Here is a 21,724-nt window from a genome sequence, read left to right as displayed (position 1 = left end):
ACTGGTGGTGAGCATTAATACACAATATTTTTTAAGATTATCTATTAGGAGCAAGTCAGCTGGGCTTCTGTAAGAGGGAAAACGGCCTCAGTGTCCTGCTGGAGGTCCAGGAGAGTGTTAGTGCCCGTGCGGACAGAATGGAGTGCAAGGATTTTGATTCTTCAGGAAGCTCTTGACTTGTCTTTGGTTCCACAGACACGGCGCAGACAGAAGGGGTCATTTCACTGCTGCATAAACCTCAGCCTGCTCCCATCTTGAGTGCTACGAGTAGTTCTGGTCACGCAGCGCAAGGACACAGAAGATCCAGGGAAGGGTAACTAAACCTATCAAGGACAATGTGCTGCTGTCATAAATGAAGATTAAAAAAGCCAGGACTCCTTAGTCTGGAGAGAAGGCAGCTAAGGAGAGATCAGATTAAGGTTTACAAAAAAAAAAAAGATCACAAGAGTGCAGATGAGAATGTAGAAGGAGAATGTAGAACTACTTTTCAACAAATCCCACAACTAGAGAAGTAAGGGACCCATGTGGAAACCAGAAAGAGTTTAGTTTCATGCAGAAGAAAGCACTTCTCTTTAGACAGCTGTCAGTGAAATTCTGGAACCTGCTGCTACAGGAAGCTGCAGAACCAGCAAATTCAGGATGGAATCAGATTTACAGAAATCGGATCCAAAAATAGATAAAACTGAGGAAGAGGTATACCCTTTTTTTTTTGTTTAGTACCCCTAAACGAGACCCAGGGACGGTGAGTGAGTTTAAGGGGAGCAGACTGAAGGTAGAGACTGGGTCCTTGTAAATTCCTTGCGTTGTTATTGCCTCTGTCAGGCCCAGAATGCAGGGTCAGATGTACGTGCTCCAACCCGGTACAAAACAGCCGTAGCAGTGCTGTGCACAGCTTTGCACGAGGTAAGCACTCCCCGTTGTGTATTAATGCTCACCACCAGTAAGGATTTCCTTGTAAAGAGTGCTGAGGCACTGGCACAGGCTGCAGGGAAGTGGTGGAGTCCCCATCCCTGGAGGTATTTGAGAGACGTGTGGATGTGGTGCTTAGGGACATGGTTTGGAGGTGGACTTGTAGTGTTGGCTGATGGTTGGACTTACTTACAGAAAGAGCATGGCTTGTTTTTAATTAAAGCACCTAAAAGCAAGCCTGCGGCAGAGAACCCCAACAATATGTTGTTAGCCTTTACCAGGCGACAAGTTAATTCTCCTAACTGCAGTGCCGTGAGGAAGAGGAGCGTGGGTGCTCCGGGCACGACGACAAGCTCGGACAACAGAGGCAGGCCGGAAGATGGTGTATTGAACACTCGGGGTCAGGAGATGGATCACGCAGGGATATTTTCCAGTTGTTTCTTTTAAGTCAATGTTAGTTAAGGTGGAGTTGAGTGAGGAATGAGCAAAAGAGAAAAGGGGCAAAGTTCTAAGTAGAATAAGAGAGAGCTTAATTACTTTGGCTTTCCAAACAACCCTCTAATTTACAGGTCAGCTTTTCTCATTTCGGATCACAAATGGAGCCAAGGGCACAGAAAGCTTCCCTGCTTCATGAGGCACTCCGTGAAAAAAAAAGTCATTTTACAGGAAGGCAGTATGGAAAATCTGAGGGGGGGAAGCTTTTTTCCTCCAATAGATATATATTAACCATTTATTTGTGAGTTAAATGTAAGCCTGTCCGTGTGGTATCACTACTACAGCTGCTGACACTACTCAAACAGCAGGTACGCAGCCTGAAGCCAGAAGTGGCAGGGACACAGGACAGCTAGGTGGAAGCTGTTAGCTCCACTGGTCTCTGTCGAGTTACACATGCGGTAACTAAACAAGAAAAAGGTCGTCTACAAAGCTAGGCATGCTAATTGGCATTTACTGCTTGTCTATTAACCTTTTCCAAGGCTCAGTTGCAGGAGCCTTTAGATTAAATATCAAGGGACCTAAACTTCCAGTTTCTACAGTTCTCTGAAAACGTTAATGGCTACTAACAGCCACCATGCATTTAATCACTGATGACACACATTTTGGGGTACGGTCATAGCAGTTAGTTGTGTTGTGCTCTGATTTCAAAGGAGAATTAATGTTTCAAAGCAGCACATGTGCAGACACCCTGCAAAGTAGCCAACAGCCCAAGAGAGTTGCGAACAAACAAAACTTTAGTAAAGAATTCCACAAGTAAGAACAGCCCAAATGTCTCTCACCTGGTTTTTAACTTGTATCATACAGGTAATCTCAGAGCAATCCTGAAGATGAATTTTTTGGGGCATGCTTGTGAAGTCTTTGGTGTTCCAAATATAGAGGTCACTGCTCCCTGAATAAGATGCCCACACTTCGTTTCTCTAAAGGACAGAAAGTCGTGTTTAACAGCACTGCTGACAGGAAGCATAACGTGAGAAGTAACTATATTTTCGCCTGTAACACCACATAACGTGGTATGGAGACAGCATAACTAACAATTTAAATTTAATACCTCAGGAAAGAGCTGGAAGCAGAGGAAATACGAACGCAAATCCTTCAGGTGATAATCAATTTTCATCTGTAGTCGAAATTCGTAAGTTGACACTACGAGTATGCAACTTCCAGTACCTTCAATATGAAAGGGAAAGCACTGTTAGCAGAAGTGCCTGCTTCTTCCACAGCCACAAACCATGGGGAAAGCAGGCAAAATAAAACAGATGCATCTAACAGCTGTCTTGTTTCCCAAGTCAACAGTGAAATCTTTGAGGTTCTTCTTCCTCTTTTTTTACAGTACCTATTTTTTACATCTGTCCTTTCTCTAAACTCTGGTTACTATTCTGCAGCACAAACACCTGTTAAGAGTCCAAAAACAATGAGGGGAAAAAAAACAAACTCCTTTACATTAGGAGATCTAAAGGAGTATTAGGAGATAATCCTTTACCCAAACATAAATCCTGCCTTTATTCATCTAGACTTCTGCAGAGGGGCTGACAGGTTCGGGGCCAGAAGGCAGGTGTGAGGATTACCAAATCAGACCAATAACACAAAATCTAGCCAAAACATCAAATGCAATTTGCAAACATCATTGCCACTCTAGACTTTAAAAGGGCTTTCTCAAAGCTTTCCATTCCAATTTACAGGGAAGAGCAGACAAACAGGGTGTAGCGAGAAGTCATATCCTGCAGCAGGGGCAATACCTTTAGGAAAGATCCAACTATGTAAGTGTTTTGGAAGCCTCACCTGCTGAAGACTGCTTAAACAGACCAAGTGGAAAGAATATCACATACAGAAAAGTCAGTGTTTGAGATTAATGGGTTGTTCTGCCTAATAAAACAGCGTATTGTCTGAAGATTTAAAAAAAAAAAAAGGTTAATTGTTTGAGTAATGAACTTACAGCACCACAGCTGGTCGTTATGAAGTTTGATGGAAGTGAGGTTCTGGCAGGGCAGCTGAAACGCACGGTTAACTTTCAGAGTGCTGATGTTCCAAGCAATCACCGTTCCATCTAAGCTGCTCGAGTATGCTTCACTGTTGGTACAGACAAAAAATTAATAATAATAGCACAGTGTGCATTCATGTTCAAAGCAGAATTCATAAACAGAAGAGGCTTACTGGCGAAATAGCATATTTTACACTAAGCCAAATTAACATTTTTCACTTCATAGACTGGAAGCCCAAGGGGCTTCAAAGCCAGACACAAATCATGTTAGCAGTGAACGCTCAGCCTCGTTCAATTATTTGAAACAGTGACCAGAGCCTTGAAAGAACAAGAGCACGTCCATCCCATCATCCTATTCCCACCAAGATGCCTAAGGAAAGACCTACACTTTCCTCCTTCCCTCACTACACCCTACGTAGCTGGCTCTAGACAGCTGCATTTTGTGTAGGCACTTTGCTCGTCACAAGGGCTTGGGATCCCATTCTGAAGCATCCAATTCGATCCTTGTAGTGAAAGCGTATTTAAGCAACCAACAGTGTTGCAGCCAAGCATCCATCTTTCAAGCTGCTTGTCTCCTCTTGGAACTGAAGTATTCCAGCACAGAGATATATTTTTGTCTTCTTCTAAGACCATACTCTAAAGACTTTGTATCACTTGAAACGCTGCAGTATAATTCAGACCTCAAAGTGAACTAGAGCATCGATTACATCATGCTTGAGGAGTTAAGTGCAACAAAAACATCCCCCATAATCCTCCTGAACATTGTTGCCTGTTAGGACTTTTGATTAAGATTTTTGACACATTCAGCTTGTCATTGACCACATCCCCAAATCCCTTTCTGAGGGGCTGCTCACCGGCATCTCATCCCCCAGTTTGTACATATATTCATGGTAGCCCCTTCCCAGGTGCAGAATCTGACCCTTGCTCTTGTTAAACTTCAGACAGTTGGTGACTGCCCAGCCCCCTAATTTGTCCAGATCTCTCTGTAAGGCTCTTTCCTTCCAACATCTCAGAAAATCAGCCACTGGTTTCCTCTACGCTCTTTTTCCTTGAGCAAAGTTAATTTTTTGGTTTTGCTTCAGTCGAATAATTAACGCACCACACTGCGTCACTTAGACATTTAACTGGTCCTCTGCTCACTGCAGGCTGAAGTTGCCCAGACTGAGGAATACTTTTCTAGCTACATAAAATGGCTTTGTATTTAACCACAGGAAGATTCTCCTTACGTCCACGACTCTTCCAGTCTTTCACTTTTGATTGTAAACGTATTTTAAGAAAAAACAGTGTAATTAGATATACCTGGGTATCCCGTTCTTCTTCTCCACAATGATGTCTGTAATATCAGAACGATGATCATTTAGCTGCTTATTACAGGACATACTGTGGGTGTTGATTATATAAATAATGGAGTCTTGAGAGCCGATCCACACTTGACTCTGTTCTACCATCACCATACAAGTCTGGGGGAGAAAAAGCAGGATTAAACACAATTCAGAAGAAGAACACTTTTGAATGTAACATGGAAAAATGGTGCATTAAGAGTTACAGTAATTACCATAAAACTGTAACAAGATCAAGACTCAGCACTCCAGTATTCTATCCCTTGCTCTGCTGGAGAAGAGGGGAGAGAGAAAGAAAGAAGAGAGAGAGAAGGGACAGATCTCTGCCAAGTTTAACCTTCAGTAATTAGGATTAATAATGTATCTTGGTTATTGACTCAAAGCCGTGTTTCCTGGCTTACACAAAGTAAAAGTTACAGATGGTGCCAGGGGAAACCACAGAGGTTAGTGTATTTCTGTCCTCTGGATTAGAAGCTGCACTAGCCATCTGATATAAACATACTTCCCACTTTAGGTAGAAGTGGTGCCTCTGAAAATATCACTACTGTCTCTGGAACATCCTTCCCCCATTCAGAAACTTTTAATTTCTCTCCCTCCCAAGTCCCATAAGTTCCAAACTTCCCTCCTCTTCTCCAGAACATGCTGGCATTCAACTCGTCCCCTAAATTTCTACTTTTCTACTTTTTCTCTACTTTTTTTCTATTTTTCCTTCACCCCCAGCCCCTCACCATCAGCTTTACTTTTCCCTTTCTCCCACATTTATCCACAAAGATGTTTCTCAACTTCCATGCAAGTCCCCTGCCCAAATCCTTTGCTGCTTGTTGGCTTTCTTCTGCACGTTTTTCACTCAGTCCCAAACCTGATTTAGCTCTCCCTGTTGTTATCCTCTCCCTTTCAAGTTACTTGTTTCAAGTCAAGCATCTCCTTAATCTGTTGTTAGAGTCATCTTCTTTTTGACTGTTCTGTCTCTTACGAAATCATCCACTGGTTTCCTTGCACCAGTTTCCAGTTCTTCAGCGCAGGTGACTTTCCATGTACTCTTCAGGCTCTCCTCAGCTTCTCTTTATGTAGATTCTCTCCACTCAAGCTGTTTCAAAGCAGCCTCCCTGCCCCAAGAGCCCACGCCACTAGCGCAGCACACCTGACCAACACTCAATCCATCACTTCCTACCAGTTGAGTTGTTTCAGTATAAATCCATTTCCTCTCCTCTCCCTTTTCCTTAAAAGCTTCCCTTTCTCCAAGCTGACCGTAGCACAAGCAACTTGGATGTCCTCCCACAACTTTTAATGAGTAACAGCGTGGCCTAGCCCACGATTCAGGGTCACACAGGTTCTAGCAACAGGAAAAGCAAGCTGAAGCAGCAGTCGTGATACGTGTTAGTCTCACCAGCCTGCAGCGGCCCATTCTGAAGCAGTGCTGTTGGATAGACCAGGTAGACGCATCAAAGACCACCACCTTCCCCTCGTTTAAAGCACACCAGAGTTTCGGGTGAGCACTGTCGGGTCTTTCTGTAGAGTCAAGATGCCCTAGAAACAAAACAGAGAAGAAAATAAACCATTTTTGGAGACACAGGGAAAAAACAGCATTAGGTTAGGCAGAGCAACTTTCTAACAAAGTACACCTGTGTTCTGGCACTTATATCTCCAGTTGATGAATCCGATGACACAGTTCACGATGAATTTGTGCTCCTCATCTATCTGTTGAGCCCACCTGATGGTGTAATCTCACACTTCGATGCTATTCGGAGCAGAGAGAACCTTTTTCACTGACGACTAAGTGCTTAGCTAACTGGGGTTGCAGGGAGGCTTTTAAGCCCTACGAAATAAAATCATAAAGCCATTCACTCCATCTGCCCCAACATGAGAGCTCCATTTAGAAGCTTCGCACTACAAAGAGAGAAAAGCACAACCATGCCCTCACCACCACCATATGCACAGTTCCTCCTGCCCACTTCCTTAACTGTGAAATTGACTTCTGTCTCAAATTGCTCAAATATTAGGAATTAAACGTGAATTTGCATCAGAAGACTAGGAAGGTTATGAAGTTAACCCAGAATTAGTAGCTCCACTTCCCACATTCACACCCACTGTGAACAGCCTCAGATACATGCCTGTTTTTTTCTGTGTTTACATGTATGATCACATACTTTGTCTCTCACAGATCACTGCTAGATGTCCTGCACTGTACAGATTTGCTTTTGAATTAGATCAGGACCTTGCAGCAAAGAGTTATTTCTAGGATTTCTCCTCCACTTTCTGGCTAAATGCATGCAGTGAGTGAGGCAGAAGTTAGGATCTCTAGGGAATTCTTAGTGCTCCTGAACCAGAACACACAATTAAGTCATTTAATCCAGAACTTCTCATGTACAGCACACTCCTCACATCCAGATGTTAAACCTGAGGTGCACAGCTGAATTTATATTCAAGTCTCATTAAGAAGTGGAATATGACTGCTCTGAAAAATCAGATCCATGACAACCCAAATTAAGCATCTGAAATGATATGAGGCTTTTGTCCTTAACTTCTTTTTTCCCCAGCACGTTTTGAATCAGTGAGGTACAAATTTGCCAACTATCAAACTTTTGATACGCTTTTTTTGATATACTTTTTGAAACATGATAAAGCATTCTTCAGGAGTGGACTTAAATCACGTTCAATGAATTAGACGTGGGATCACACGGGATGCAGTGAGAGCCACAGGAATATCGATCTGTCTGGGATTTCAAGAGGTAGTACACTATTCCCTGCACTGCGGTTCCACAAAACACCCCCATATGACTCTGCTAGATGATAAAAAGGAACGGTGAATGAATATTGATCAGTAGTGGAGCATCCTTCTTCCACTGCTCAATAAATGAGGTGGAAGTCTTAATGGGAAATCAGCGCATTAACACATAATTGAAGGCTATTATAACACATACACACATAGGGAAGCAAATTACAACTTTGAAAGTATACCTTGGAGTATCTTAATATGCAATATTACTGTTCTGTTTTAATGATTTTTCTGTTTTAGTATTCTATACGCAACCAAAGGCTGTCAGAATGCGAACAGAATCAGGCAGTCGTAATACCAGGTGCTGGGAGATAACCTGCTTTATAGGCTAATTAAAGCTAACACAGAGAAATTCATCACCTCACCTGGAGTATAAAGCAAGACATCTATTGCTTGCGGAAACGTCTCACCAGCTGAGGGGTTGATCTTGTGCTTTAACGTCTCTGAGGTTGTTTTGGGGACCATCATGGGCACTGAAATAGAGTTGTAAAAGGTTACAAAGTGCATACTTAAGCCTGAAGTAGATCTGTAATTCTTATGAAAGAATAATTCTGCACCACTTAGTAAAATTAAAATTATTATTTTTCATTTTTGTTTCTCTCTAACTTTAGCTGACCATGAAAGCCCAAAGAGTATTTGTACGAATTCTGGTAAGAGAAGCACGCATACAGCACCCAAGTAATAAAGAACTGAAACAAAAATCCAGCAGCCTACATGGATACAGACATACAAACTAAGGCTGTGATGCATAGGAGCAAAATAAATAAATAAAGCTACAATTTAACAAACTATGGCTACCAAGTGCTATTCACTATCGTCATCTTATATTTCTGCAGATAATGAGCTTGAAAAACATAATGTAAACAGAAGAAGCTGAGGTGGATGGTGAGACAAGAGCAGGCTTTGTGGTACTGCTGTGTGACTGACCTTCATTTTTCATCCTGTCAAAATATGACAGCTTAGAGGCTGCGTATATGCTTTTGGAGGACTGCAGCGCGCCAACCACAGCATCCATCAGGAGAACGTTTGTCAGCGCCTGCTGAATATACTGAGGATCCTAAAGACAAAAATCTTATTGTAGTTTATCGTTATTTTCACAAGTCTCCACGTTCAACCATCACAATGCACACCACGCTCAGCACAAGCGCCAGCTAGTTGCGTCCCTGGAGCACAGCCCATGCTAAGTGCAGTCAAACCCCATTTCAAACCCCACTCCTGCATCCCGTTTCACCCCCAAGCAAGGGCACGGAGCAGGGAAACAAGAGCTACTTTTAACTCATTGCACCGAAAGAAGTTATTTCAGGTCTGGCACAGTTCTGACTCAGGATGTGCAAACGAAACCACGTGAATTGCACTGATGGAAAACACGCAGCACGGACAGGATAGATACCAATTTTCAGCCTGGACCTCTCTGCACAGAAGAGAAGTGCGTTACTCTTGATCTCAGCTAAAATGATCCAAATCCTTCCTGGAGAAACACCAAGATACATTTGCACTATTAAACTCATCACTGATGGAGAATTTGGTATTTTAGATAGAAACCATGTTTGTGTGATCCTTTTTCTCAAGGTTTCTGTGGCAGAAGAAAGCATCTTGCTCTATTTATTCAGAGGGATCCACAACCACCAAGGTTCCAGCACAGCAAAAATCTTTCTCTGTATTATACTTTTTAAGGGAAGCAAGGTGTAGGAAGCTTTCTTTTGGGATCAAAACTCTCATGTTTTAAGTTTAAACTATGAAACTATTTCCCAAACCGGTGACTAAACAAAGAGGTCCAGGCTAATGGAACAGAAAAGATTAATTTTTAAACATAACTTCACTTTTTTTGGTAGTATTCCAGATGTACCATATTTAGAAGAAACATCAGAAACAACAGCTTATTACTTAGCTGTCATGTGCTGAAACCTAGAAATTCCAAGACTGATACATGAATAATTTAGAGCAGAGAAAACACGCCCTTATTCAGTTAGATATGCCCAAATTTATACCTTGTGATCGTCTGCCATTTTCTTCCCAGCCCACATTTCTTTCACTATCAGGTGCCAGAGATCACACTCTGTTTTAAGGTTAGCTTCAAAGACTTCTTTTTTAGATCTTGTTGCAATCCTCAGAGTAGGTATTTTCAAAAGAAGGAAAGCTACGGTTGTGACCTTCACATCCTGGAAAGAAAGCAAGCAAGGAAGATGTACCGCGCAGGCACGGGTGAGGTGCAGCACTCATTCTACAGGGCAACTTCCTCTATTTTCACTACAATTCATCATTTCCATTGCTCATACAACACCATTAAGCAGAGATGGTCGCTGATCAGGTTTTATGAAAATGTTCATTTCCAACACCATTGCACAGACTTCGTTATACAGAGGATACACACTGGCTACCTGACACCACAGGCAAATTTAAGACTTGTGTTTTTACACACCTCTAGCTCTATATCCCACATGCCGTGCTTTGCATCTTTCTGTAAATCTAGAGGTTACAGGCTCCAGGTTTTTGTACCATGCCATCTTAGCGCCCAGCACACCTCAACCCTGCAATTCTTGGCCTGAAGACCCAGAATTTTATCTGATCGCTTGTAAGTTACTGATATCAGAGGTGTTTCCTACAACCCTTACTGAAACAGTCAGGTTGAGGCAAATCTCTTAGCAGAATGGAACGTGACTTGTGACCCAGGATCATGCAAGAGAAATTCCTCGATGCTCACCTCTATGTCCCTGAAAGCAGCAATATGGACATAGCCAGGACGTCCTCCTTCAGTCAAAAGGAACAAGCGCTTTTGGGTCAGTGCTATTTTTCCTACACCGTAGTTAGTTTTAACTGAGCAAGACAACTTGTAGACACATTCGTTTTTATCTAGATGCTCTATTACTGCTGGTGGCAGATTCACTTCTTGAGCTTCTGCTTCAGTTTCTTTCCAGTAGTTGTAGAAATCTCTGAACGTTTCGGGATCAATTTGTTTCTGATGTCCTAAAAAAAAAAAAAAAAAAAAAAAAACCAGAAAGCTGGTTACTGTGAGAAACTATTATACAGATTTAAACAGGAAGATAGCTTTAAAGATTCAGATTTAAAAGATTTAGATTTAAGATTTAAAGAAAAAAAGATTTAAAGATTTAGAGATTAAGATCTGAAGATTTAGATTTTTAAAAAGATTTAAAGATTTAGATTTTTTTTTTAAAAAAAAGGCCTGGAAAACAGTTCAGAGACAAAATCCTTCCTGAGATACAAAGATTCCTCTGTAGTTAGCCTGTGTCCCTGGTTCCATGCTTCCTTCTATGGAGGGAAGCACTAAACACTGTACCATTATTTCTTTTCTTTAAATTCATGTCAAAAAAAAAAAAAAGTCAGCCAATGGAAACGGATTTGTAATTCCCTACTGAACTGAATATTTTTCATTATTACATTCCAGTTCTTTATCCTATACTGTGTTACTATGCTACATACTTAACAACCTGGGATAAAAGCTAGGCTTACAGCAATTAAAGACTTCAGCAACAGTTATTCCAAATATTTAATTATTCTAAGAATTCAAGTGGGTTTGGGCAGCAGAGTCAAACAAGTTCTTGCTAGATGTATGCTACCTTTGGCTTCAGAAAGTCTTGCTACTTTGACCAACATTTAATCCTTTGTGGCGCAAAATGTAACAGTTACTGCAGTAACTAGGTGCAGAAAGAACTGCATAGTGTTTTATAAAAGCACTCTCAAACTGTTTTTAGAAATCTGTCACAAGACTCAGATCTCATTCAGGAGGTAAGAAAGTTCTCTCAAACATAGAAGTAACCTCTCCTTTTGCTACAATGACCATCCAGGAGGAATTTAATCTGTAGCTACTTGAATTGCGGAATTTGCTAGGTGCTTTTAACAGTCTGCCACCTTGCCAGGCTACCTAGTGATTTTGTAATAGAGTTATTTTCCATTGGCAATTAGGACAGCCTTGTATTCACTTTACTCATCTAAGCCAAAGCAAAACTGCACGCCATCAGATCACAAAACAAGCAAAACTACCCCATCTACACAATCTGGAAAACCATACGCTGTGTGCACGTAAGTGGATTCCTTGTCTTTATTGTTAAATTGTCATTGTCTCAATGCAGATGATCCATACAAATGCATTTTCTACCCACCTACTGTTAAGGCATCAAACAACCGATGTATAGTGTCTTTGTCTCTGACAATCCCAGATTCCTGGATTCGCTTCACAAAATCATCCAGTTGCATGTGTGTTTTTGGCAAGGCAAAATTTTTTACGTGGTCATCTATTTTTGTAACTTCCCTTTGTTTTTCCATCACTCGACTTATCAGCCTCTTCAGCTCAGGCTTGCGGTCTGCTTGAAAACGCTCAGAAGGAGGCATGGTTTCCACAATCTTTCTTACAAGATCAGTAGGAAAAATTCTTAAGTCTGTTTTATCTAGGTTCTGAAAGTCAGAAAGTGCATTTAGTAGTTTCCCTTGCATCAAGCTAATAAGTCCCCGGAGGTAGAAGTACCTTGCCAGCAATGCTGACTTGTCAGGTGGTAAGGTATTTATAGCTTTGCTGAGATGGTTGAAGAATTCTGTATAGTAGGAGTGAACGCACTGGTACATCAGAGGAAAGTGAATTTCTGGGATTTTGAAGGTACTGACTGATTTGGGGGGCATTTTCAGAGCTAAAAACAAAAAAAGAAGGTACACTGATTAGCGTAAGCAGCGAGTAAAAGTGTGAGTATCTTCACAACCAGCAGTACTATAAATAATACAAAGAAATTCCAGTTGTGCTAAGGACACAAATGCGTTGAATGCACATCCTCCTTATTATCAGAGTATTCCCTGTTCTGATAACATCAGTAATAGAAAATATATAATATTTTAATTTGTATATTCATATATAATATATACTTATGTATGTATGTATATATAATATATTCATATATAATATGATACATGCATGTATATAATATATATGATGTTTTTTTTATATATATATAAGCACAGATGGGCCCCAGCTCACCATTTCTTTCTAGCATCTGACCCTGTTTCTGTGGAAATCCTCAATGATGTCACCCATAAAGACAACAGAAAAGCCCCTGCATTTGTTTGACACATTCTTCCCTTACCAATGCCTGTTTCTACTCTTCGAAACGAGGAATTTCTAGGGGGGATTTCTGGCAGCTTGATATCTTGCAGATCAGGCATACTGATAACCATACGCCTATTCATCACGGACTGTGAATTCATTTGTTTAGAAGCCATTTTCTCCGTAGTCATTCTTCTTGGGATACGAAACATCAAGTTTAACCTGAGAGAAATAATTTTAAATGTAATTAGTTTTACAACTCTGTATACATACACACTAAATGACTACTTGATTATTTTTGTTGTTGTTTTACAGTATTAAGTTACAATTATTGTGTTAATTTACAATTCCAACAGCCGTGACTGGACACATTTACATCACTCTTTCACAGCAAGCTTAATAAAACAGCCTATCAGTTAGTCACTGTCTTATTCATAGATAACCTGATCTCATACCAATAGAGTCAAAAGGACTTTTATCACTGACACCAAGATAAGGTTCAAAAACACAATAAGAAATGAGAAAGCATCACCTGTCTTCTTCAGACTGGGTACTCAGCTCAAGTCGAGCAAAAGCATCCATCTTCCTGTTCAAGCGGGCTTTAAGAAAAGAGTGAAACATGTAGGTCTCCAAAACCTGTGAGAGACAAGCTGATTAGTTCTTGATCATTTACAAGGTATACTAGGAGCATCTTTTGCTCGTTTTTATTAGCTTTGCTTATACAAAGCTGAGAATGTTGATTTTAGCAGTCACAAAACCAAAAATATTTCAACACAGAAACTTCAACACCAGAAGAACCAACTCAGCTTTCATTCACCTTGTACTTCGTGGCAAACCACAATCTCAGACCAACCTCGAAAAGATGGAAAGAAAAATAAAGAAGAGAAATACTGGGCATAACGGAGAGTTTTAGCTACTGAAATGTAACAGTGTATTTTCTGCCTATAACAAAGTGATGCAGATACTGTCTATGGTTTGGAACAAGAAGTTGCTGGTGCTCTAATGTTACATAAAACTGCGAAGCTATCATTCCCACCATTTCATATTAAAACAAGATGAAACCAGGACTTGAGGCGGCACAACATGTATAATTCTATAGGTGTTAGTACTAACACAGAGCAATTAGTATTGTTTGAAGTTAAACAATTCAGAAAACTGATCTATTCAGAAAAATCCAATGCAAACTTCATCAGGAGAGCGTTATAACCAGGAATTATAACCATTCCTGTTATAACCAGGAATCCTGTCTTTGTGCTTACGCAACTTTTAGCCTTTAGAAAGTGACTGACACTAACAGAAAGATTGTTGTATCTTTTAATGTATCTTTAATCTTTTAACTACAGAAATTACTTTTATTAATGCCTTATCACAGAGGCTTGGCTAAAGTACCCTTTTTAGTCTTGCAGTTACCAGGGGGGGGACTTTATTGATCAGATAAGCATAAGCAATTCTGATTCATAAATCAGATTCATAAGTAATTCTGGTACTCTGAGCTTAATGGAAACATCTTCCCAACTAATAGCCTCTTTGTACGCAGGATGCCTCCTATCTACCTATTTGCAATGCATCCTAAAAAAAGGCATCTACAGAAGCACCAAGATTTCTGCTTTCAGGTATTCTCCAGTAGATGGCGTCTTTTCTTTTCCAGTTCTATGTACAGGAGCTGACAAACTGCAGGAACTGAGTCCTTCCTAATGGTTTTTAAAGATAGTTAATCAAGATAACAGCAGATATCACTAGATACCATTAACACTACCGATAACACTAGATACCACTAGTAATTAGTCCATATTTTGCTAATTTGTAAGATTTACTTGAAAGCAAACCTACCACTATGGTCTTTTAGTATTTAAATGAGTCAACTGTTCAAAGGTCTTCTTAAATGTGCACTTGTTTGAAATTTCAACTCATGAAATTGCCACGCCTTCATTTACAGTGTTAGAAACTGCCACTGAAAATATTTCAATTGTTTCTATTCATTTGAAATCCCAGTCAGAACATTTCCCCTAAATTTTTGGCCTGCTGACACATTAATAGGTTCTGTTCAATTTTTCCTTATTTAGTTTGGTTTTGAGAACGTTTGCCAGGTGCAAAGCAGTTACTCTGGAAAGCCAGTTGCCAAACTCCAAAGGTAACTTTTGTAACTGTCATATGTATTCACGGAACATAATTAAAAGCAAATCTAAAACGGTAAATGCACTTTTTTTATATACCTTGTTAAACCTTTGCTTTGACCCACAGCTTGCTAAACAAACTATAGTATCACTTAAAAAAAGCACACAACTCTTATTATCTTTGAGAAGCTTAAATAAGAGCACAACGTCTCACAGCAGGCAGGAATAAGAACCTACTTAATAAATTATCTGCTAGAAACTACTACGTAAATTGCATTAAAGGGTGCAAGAAACTGGGGAATGTGTCTTACATCTCTTCAGAAATTAGGTAATGACCACTGACACTCCAAGTTCAGGGCGACAGTCTTCCAATTAATTTTCATTTAATTAAGATACACTTTTATTTAGTTAATCCTGAGACTTGAAAAATCATCCAACTTCATAATTTTGGATTTTGGCTTGCTTTGTCACAACAGAATTCTCCTAAAACACTATAAATGGCTAGACACAAACCCTCAAAACACATAAATTCTATTTCTCAGATACGCAACAGTTTAGTTTAACTACTTGAAGGTAAATATTAATTTAATTAGGCGCAAACAGCTTAGTGAAAAATTAACTGCAAGGATAAAAACCTCAAACTTAGAGCTTCTGGGCAAAGCACCCCAACACTACAAGCTCTGGTGTAATCTGTCTATTCTCAGTCTCTCTTTCTCCCCCTGCTCCTTTCCTTCTTCCATTTTTCACTTCCTTTCTCCTCACTTCCCCTCCTCACCCACAGGGTCTCCAGCCTTTGATGATCAGTGACAGCCTCACACCAAGGAGAACAGCACCAAATCCTACAGCCTTGTGACCAAGACACTCTCTTTTTAATGAGGAGATCATACCCACTCCGTTTCTTTAGGATATACATAGTCATTACAATAAAAGCATCCTCACGCACTGGTGTTTCACAAGGAAAACGCCTGCAACCTCATGGAAAGCTGCCTCACTGCACACACCGGGTAAAAACAGAGTCACTTGGGAGCTTCAGCAGAGGACCTAAATCATGCTTACACTAACAGAAGGACCAAGCTGATCAGAACAGCAACAAAAGGAACTCGGGGCTTGTAAAGGCAAACTCCACATGCCTATAGGGCTTTAAAATCAAGTATATACCAATAAGCTGAGTTTGCAGGAGTGCTAGGAAAAACTAAGTGTGGATTTTAGGGTGTCCTTTAGCCTGAAGAGCTGTAGTTCTACCTACAGAGACCAACAAGAGACAAATCCTGGGCTCGGTGGGTGTGAGCAGCATGCTCTCGCTGTGCCACGCTGTAGGAAACTGGGCTCGGGGCCTGCAGCCAAGCAGGCATCAGCAGCTCCGTGCCCCACTGCTCAGGCTGCAGATAAGGCAGGTGCTTCAACTCGTGCCATTCAGGCTCTTCTGCCATGCTCACAGGCTTGCTCAAAACTCGTGTCCACACGTGGGCTTTGGTCCAAACAGTTTGGACGGATGCCTGCGCTTAAAATGCAGTTTAGACGTAGCTTTACTGACCATCTGCCATAGGTTTATCGCACCCCTGGGGAATTACGTTTTATTTGCTCTGAAATTACGTAGTATCTTGCTCTCCAAAATGCTGCCTGCTATTTAATCTGTTTACAGTAAAAAAATAAATCCCATAAAGCGTTCTGTGAAAGCTGGTGAGTCAGGAACACTACACAGCCCAAACTGTGACCATTCCATTAATTTTTGGCATTAATCCTAAAGTAGGGATTAATAGCAGAATAACAACATATTTAACACTGAATTTACCTTTCTGTAAAACGGCTGGTCTCCCACTGCCCTTGTTTTCAGGAATTCTTCACTGTTAAACACTCTGTGTTCATAATTCAGATGGTCTTTTACCTCCCTGGAAATAAAATAAATAGAAAGATAAATATGCTTGGGGATTTGTAAGTAAGTTGCCCTTTTGCAGCAGCAACCCACTGGTACTACTAGAAACATGCTGCAGTATCAGAAGGCAAATTCAGTTTTACTGAACAAGCCTGAGCTACTGAATCACAGAAAAAATACAGATTCTTATAAGAAGCAAAACAGGCTACCTGCTGCCATTGCCATTTCCAATCAGCAAGGTCACTTACAGTCCATGGGATTAATTTCAGTAACCCCTGGAGGAGAATCTGTATATTTAAGTCACAATTTAGGCTCCAACCCTGAAATTGTGTTTTTATACAGGATCCCATACAACCCCCTGGAGGCACTATGAAGACGAGTGTACCTCTCCACATGGGCAATGTGGAATATGTGATCTGGCTTCACAGTGTCCCACTACATCACATCTGTAACGTGCACATGAGACACTGATAATGTGCACTCTCAAACTCTGCTCCTAAACCCAGCACTAACTGACAACTCGTGTTGTGCCTGAAGAGAAAGAGTTATTGAAATAAGAGAGAAAGTGAGACGCAAAATCGATGCAATTTTTAGTATATGCATGGCCACAGCATGCAACAGAGGCTCTGTGCTATCCCTGAAAATCCAGACATCGCTTCTAACTTCTGTGTCCTAAAAATGAGACAGAACGAGCTGTTTCAGCATGTGTGAGTTTTTCACGAAAAAAAAGCTGTTCTCTGAAGGCAAGCCCATGAGTAAGTTATTTAAGCTATAGATACATGCTAGTGGCTAAAATCAGGGCTCCTTTTATTATTCTATCTTATTTCACCTATTCATACTGGATATTAAGAAATAATAAATTCCCACGAAAACACATGAATGAAGAAAAGAATTTGGTGAGCTAAAATCAAATATAAGCACAACTGGGGAATCTTATACCCATGCAGAGACCTGACAAAAGGCCACTACATCGCTCGTCTTTCACGTATGTGTTCAGAAAAATGGTAGTTAGTACAAGTACACAGTTCTAGATCATTTTTCGTGGTTTGCTTTAAACATGGAACCTCGTGCACACAGAAATACTACAATGCTTCACTGGAGAGAGCAGCAACTGGCAGCACAATTGCATCAGAGATTTACTTTCCTTCATTCGTGGACGGTGGTAGATAGAGCATAAGAAGACAGAAGAAACAATGCTGAAAAAAAAAGAACAAAGAGGAAGTTTGAAGGAAAGGAGAAAGAAAGCAAGAAAAGAATCAACCCTTTTGCAAATGGTTATTATCATCTCTTAAATACCAAAGCATCCGTTCATTTTTTTGTAGACAAGCATTTAGTGAGTTAAAGAGTTCGAGCTGCTCAGGCAGGAAAAGATATTTCTTGTTCATCTTTATCTGGAACATATTGCTGCCAGACACTGAAATCCCCCAAATCCCACAGTGGCAGCACATCAGGTTTTAAATGTATTTTGTTTTCCAGATCCAGCTGTGCTCTCTGTAGTCTGTTTCCTCCACATCCAGCAGCTATTGTCCTCGTGGAGGGCCCAGCCATTTGTGTGACCGTTCTCTAAACTGACCCAACAAAAGTGAGGCAGCTAACAAAGCCCTGGCACCCGGGCTATATAAATCAACCCAGCACCTCCTGACTGGAAGTGTTAGGAGCAGGCAGGTGAGCAGTTCCATAGCTGATCCACAGAGAGCTCCATCCCCAACAAGAGGCAGTGGGAAATGGCTGGGGACTTTCCCCTCTTTTTTTTTTTTTTTTTTTTAGAGATGAGGGCTGCACTTCTCTTCCTGGAATCCTCTCACAACAGACATGCAAGTCCAAAATTGGAACAGCTTCACCTAAGATGTCCTAGTAATGTGTATCACAAAATCACTGGGGTTGGAAGGGACCTCTGGAGGTCATCTGGTCCAACCCCCTGCTCAAGCAGGGCCACCTACAGCAGGTACTAGATGTATCCGAATACATTAATGATTGATATCCCAGCAGGCTGGCAGGGCCTCCTTCTCCTATCCCCTCACAAAACTTACAAGATTTGTCTATGAAATCGGACAAAATAAGAATATTTTCACTGACACCTTAACCAGTACCATATGTTCTTAGAATAATTAAAAAAAAAAAAAAATATTCTCTCCACTCACCTGAAAATGTTAACAATTAACTGCAAAGTCATTTGCTGAACTTCTGTATTCAGCTTCTGCTGCCAAGCCCTTCTGCGCATTTGGAGTTCACCAAGATCTGTGCTGGCACGGAGACGGCACAGCTCTAGGTCATAATGCAGCTGAAGACCCTCCACTCTACAAAGAAAAGAAAAATAAGCTTCAAGTTACATACTAACACCAATGTTTTCTTCCTATCTGTTAAAGGAAATGTTATTTAGCTCTCACAAAATTTTTTTTTACCAAGTGCAAGACTGATTTACAAGCACTGACAAGCTAACAAGATTCCTGGAAGTCCTACTAGTACACGTACATCACAGTGCACTCAGTTTTCTGTATAAAGCACAGGAAACTTCAGAAAAAAATGCTTGTAATCAAAAACAAACTAGTGTTCTAGGTGTTGCAGCATAATATGGTTATGATTACGACTGCTTGAAAGTTACTTGTATATTAATTAATTGAAGCCTTCAATTTTCCTTCATCAAATAAAATTTTATATTAAAGAATGTAAATTAATAATAAATAACACAAAAACATTAAAAAGAGGGTCCAACATGATTTATGCACTACGATAAACACAGTTTCAGTATCTTTTCACCTTTTTATGAAAGTTTCCGCTGCTTGTGCTGGAACATCTGGAATTTCAGGTTCCTCTTCATCCATTTTTGAACGTGCAATGTTCCCATTATCAATATTAATTAGAATTAAATCTTCAGTTTCCTTTTTTACAGAAGAAAACAGAGACTGACAATGTATTTCTGTTTCTCCTTAATATACAAGAGTACTACCACCTACTAAAAGAGGTGGTACTAAAGACTACTTAAGACTACTACTACTAAAGACTCTTAAATAGAGACTTAAATAAAGACTACTAAAGACTCTTAAATAAGAGTCTGAAAAATGATGAAAACAAACCTTCAGAATAACTGAGAAGTTACATTCTTTATATAGCTGGTTTTCTTTTTATTAAATAAATAACTCCATGATAGATAACAGCAGCTCCATTAGAGTATTTTCAAGTGCATGCTGACCTCTTAACCCAGCTGCCTGGAAAAGGAATCCATTTCATCCCACACAACTCTTTAAGCAAAGATCTAAAGGGAAATCACTCGTACACAAACGACATGTAAATGGAAATTTTCCCCAGATGAAAAAGAAACTCCCAGAAGCCATGAGCAAAGAAAATAAAGGTAAAGGATATAACAAGCAACTTATCCCAATAAGCCAATGGTCACACTAACATGACTATTACTTTTAGTTTCTTCACTTCTCACACACCTAAATAACAAAACCAAGTTTCTAGGTGAATCTGAAAGAAGGGAGGGAACACACACATGGGAACCGAACAGCAAGAACGGGAACATACCGTGCTAACTTCTTCAAAATGGTCGATATGACACCCCATCAGAAAAGATGTTGGGGCCATTACGAAATCCAGCATATGACGAGACAGAATAGGCACAAAAGTGTGCTGCCACTGAAGAGGATGAAGGTATAACATAAAGCATTCAGCCACGAGCGTCAGCAGGGCCCAGTCAGAAGAGAAGAAAACAATTCTCTGCTCAGTCAAAATGCAGGTCAAAATCTGAAAACAACAAAATGCTAAGTGTTTACAAGGAGTTACATCTAGAACATACAACATATACACAAATATTTCATCTGCTTGCAAAACAGCCTCACAAGCTCTGTTTTCTAAGAGATACCTTATATATTTTTAAAATTGAAGTAACATCCAACTTGTTGTTGCTACCAACATCCAAGCCATGGCACGTATTGGTTATCTCGCAGAGGTGAGGACACAAACTCCAGATGCACCAGTTGCAGAGGACCATTACGGATTTCTGATAGCTCCTTTCATAACATGCAGAAGTGGGTGGAAAAATGGGCACATCAAAAAAAAAAAAATAAAGCCAGTACCACCTCCCCTCTCAGGGCTGAGGAGGTTTACAAACATGGATAGAGGTCTCCAACCTCAGGTTTCTAGAGGAAGCGACACCAGTACTGCTAAAGATCTTGAACAACTTCATTGAACTTTGAAGTCAGATCATCCATTTAAGCATAGAGAGATCGAGTAACCTACAAATCAAAATTACTGGACAATTCTATGAAACTGAAAAAAAATCTTTGCAAATAGCTTCTTGCATTTTCTTGTCTTTCTATACCATTAACATTCTCTTTACAGGAATGCCAACTGTTACTAATCCATCCTACAGGTCCCTTTTTTACAGAAGAAAAGCGTTCTTATGAACCTTCTGAAAATGCATTTTATGAGAAATCAAAATAAAATCTGTCAGCTTGGGCATTTATATTTTAAAATGTGTGCTTAAGAAATTTAGCACCTATTGCTGAACTGCAAGAGAAATAAATCCAGTATGCCTCAATCTGGTCTTTAAGTAAGCAAATATCTTAAGAAGTATGGTTTATTATGCCATATTTTCCATATGCAGAACTAAGGCTATTCTGAATTGCTGGGTTTATGACTGTTTTTGGTAACTAAAACCTCTTGTGGTTTTTTTTGTTTGTTTGTTTTAAATACAAATTACCAGTACCATTAATCCCACATACAATTTAAAGTGTTGATGAGCTTTACCTGCAGCACCCGCTTTGGCTTGAAACACAGCAACGGAAGGTGAAGATCCAAGTCAATAACTGGACTGTCCGGGTCCTCTCGTGAAGGAATTATTATTTGAAGTGGTTTCATATTAAATACCTGTTACAACAGATGTTTTCTGTTTATTTCTTATTAAAAGCATTCCCACACCACATTTAGCCCAGAATTTTAGTTCCAGCTACAAAGCATCAAGACGAACTAACAGCAAAAAGGCAGGTATTTGAGCATTGGAATAGAAACAGAGAGCAATATCAAAAGATATAATCTCTAGTTCGAAAGACTGACAGGGACTTTGTTTCCTTTCATTATCATAGATTGCTTGCCCAATAAAACTTTAAAAGAAAATACTTTTAATACTTCTGAAACCTTCTTTGTTACAAGTATATTATAATGCAATTTATATCTGTATGTACAACTGGAAAATT

At 40.0% G+C, this 21,724-nt stretch overlaps 1 protein-coding gene across 1 annotated transcript in view; it reads right to left on the bottom strand.

Moving 5' to 3' along the window:
* DENND3 (DENN domain containing 3) overlaps positions 1-21,724 on the bottom strand; it is a 37,030-nt gene that overhangs the window by 1,965 nt on the left and 13,341 nt on the right. Inside the window, exons 6-22 of the mRNA XM_013193364.3 lie at positions 21,279-21,398; positions 20,055-20,273; positions 19,287-19,408; positions 18,671-18,826; positions 16,449-16,545; positions 13,075-13,178; positions 12,583-12,764; positions 11,614-12,135; positions 10,197-10,459; positions 9,484-9,654; positions 8,423-8,552; positions 7,861-7,968; positions 6,107-6,246; positions 4,679-4,839; positions 3,335-3,468; positions 2,453-2,568; positions 2,184-2,321 (exon numbers count right to left, since the gene is read on the bottom strand). Of these exons, the coding sequence (XP_013048818.3) occupies positions 2,184-2,321; positions 2,453-2,568; positions 3,335-3,468; positions 4,679-4,839; positions 6,107-6,246; positions 7,861-7,968; positions 8,423-8,552; positions 9,484-9,654; positions 10,197-10,459; positions 11,614-12,135; positions 12,583-12,764; positions 13,075-13,178; positions 16,449-16,545; positions 18,671-18,826; positions 19,287-19,408; positions 20,055-20,273; positions 21,279-21,398 (2,883 nt within the window). The remainder of the gene's footprint in view (positions 1-2,183; positions 2,322-2,452; positions 2,569-3,334; positions 3,469-4,678; positions 4,840-6,106; positions 6,247-7,860; positions 7,969-8,422; positions 8,553-9,483; positions 9,655-10,196; positions 10,460-11,613; positions 12,136-12,582; positions 12,765-13,074; positions 13,179-16,448; positions 16,546-18,670; positions 18,827-19,286; positions 19,409-20,054; positions 20,274-21,278; positions 21,399-21,724) is intronic.

This window comes from Anser cygnoides, chromosome 2, assembly GCF_040182565.1.
Source record: "Anser cygnoides isolate HZ-2024a breed goose chromosome 2, Taihu_goose_T2T_genome, whole genome shotgun sequence".
Lineage (NCBI taxonomy): Eukaryota > Metazoa > Chordata > Aves > Anseriformes > Anatidae > Anser > Anser cygnoides.
The sequence above is the reverse complement of the archived record's forward strand: the minus strand, read 5'-3'. Positions and strand labels throughout refer to the sequence as shown.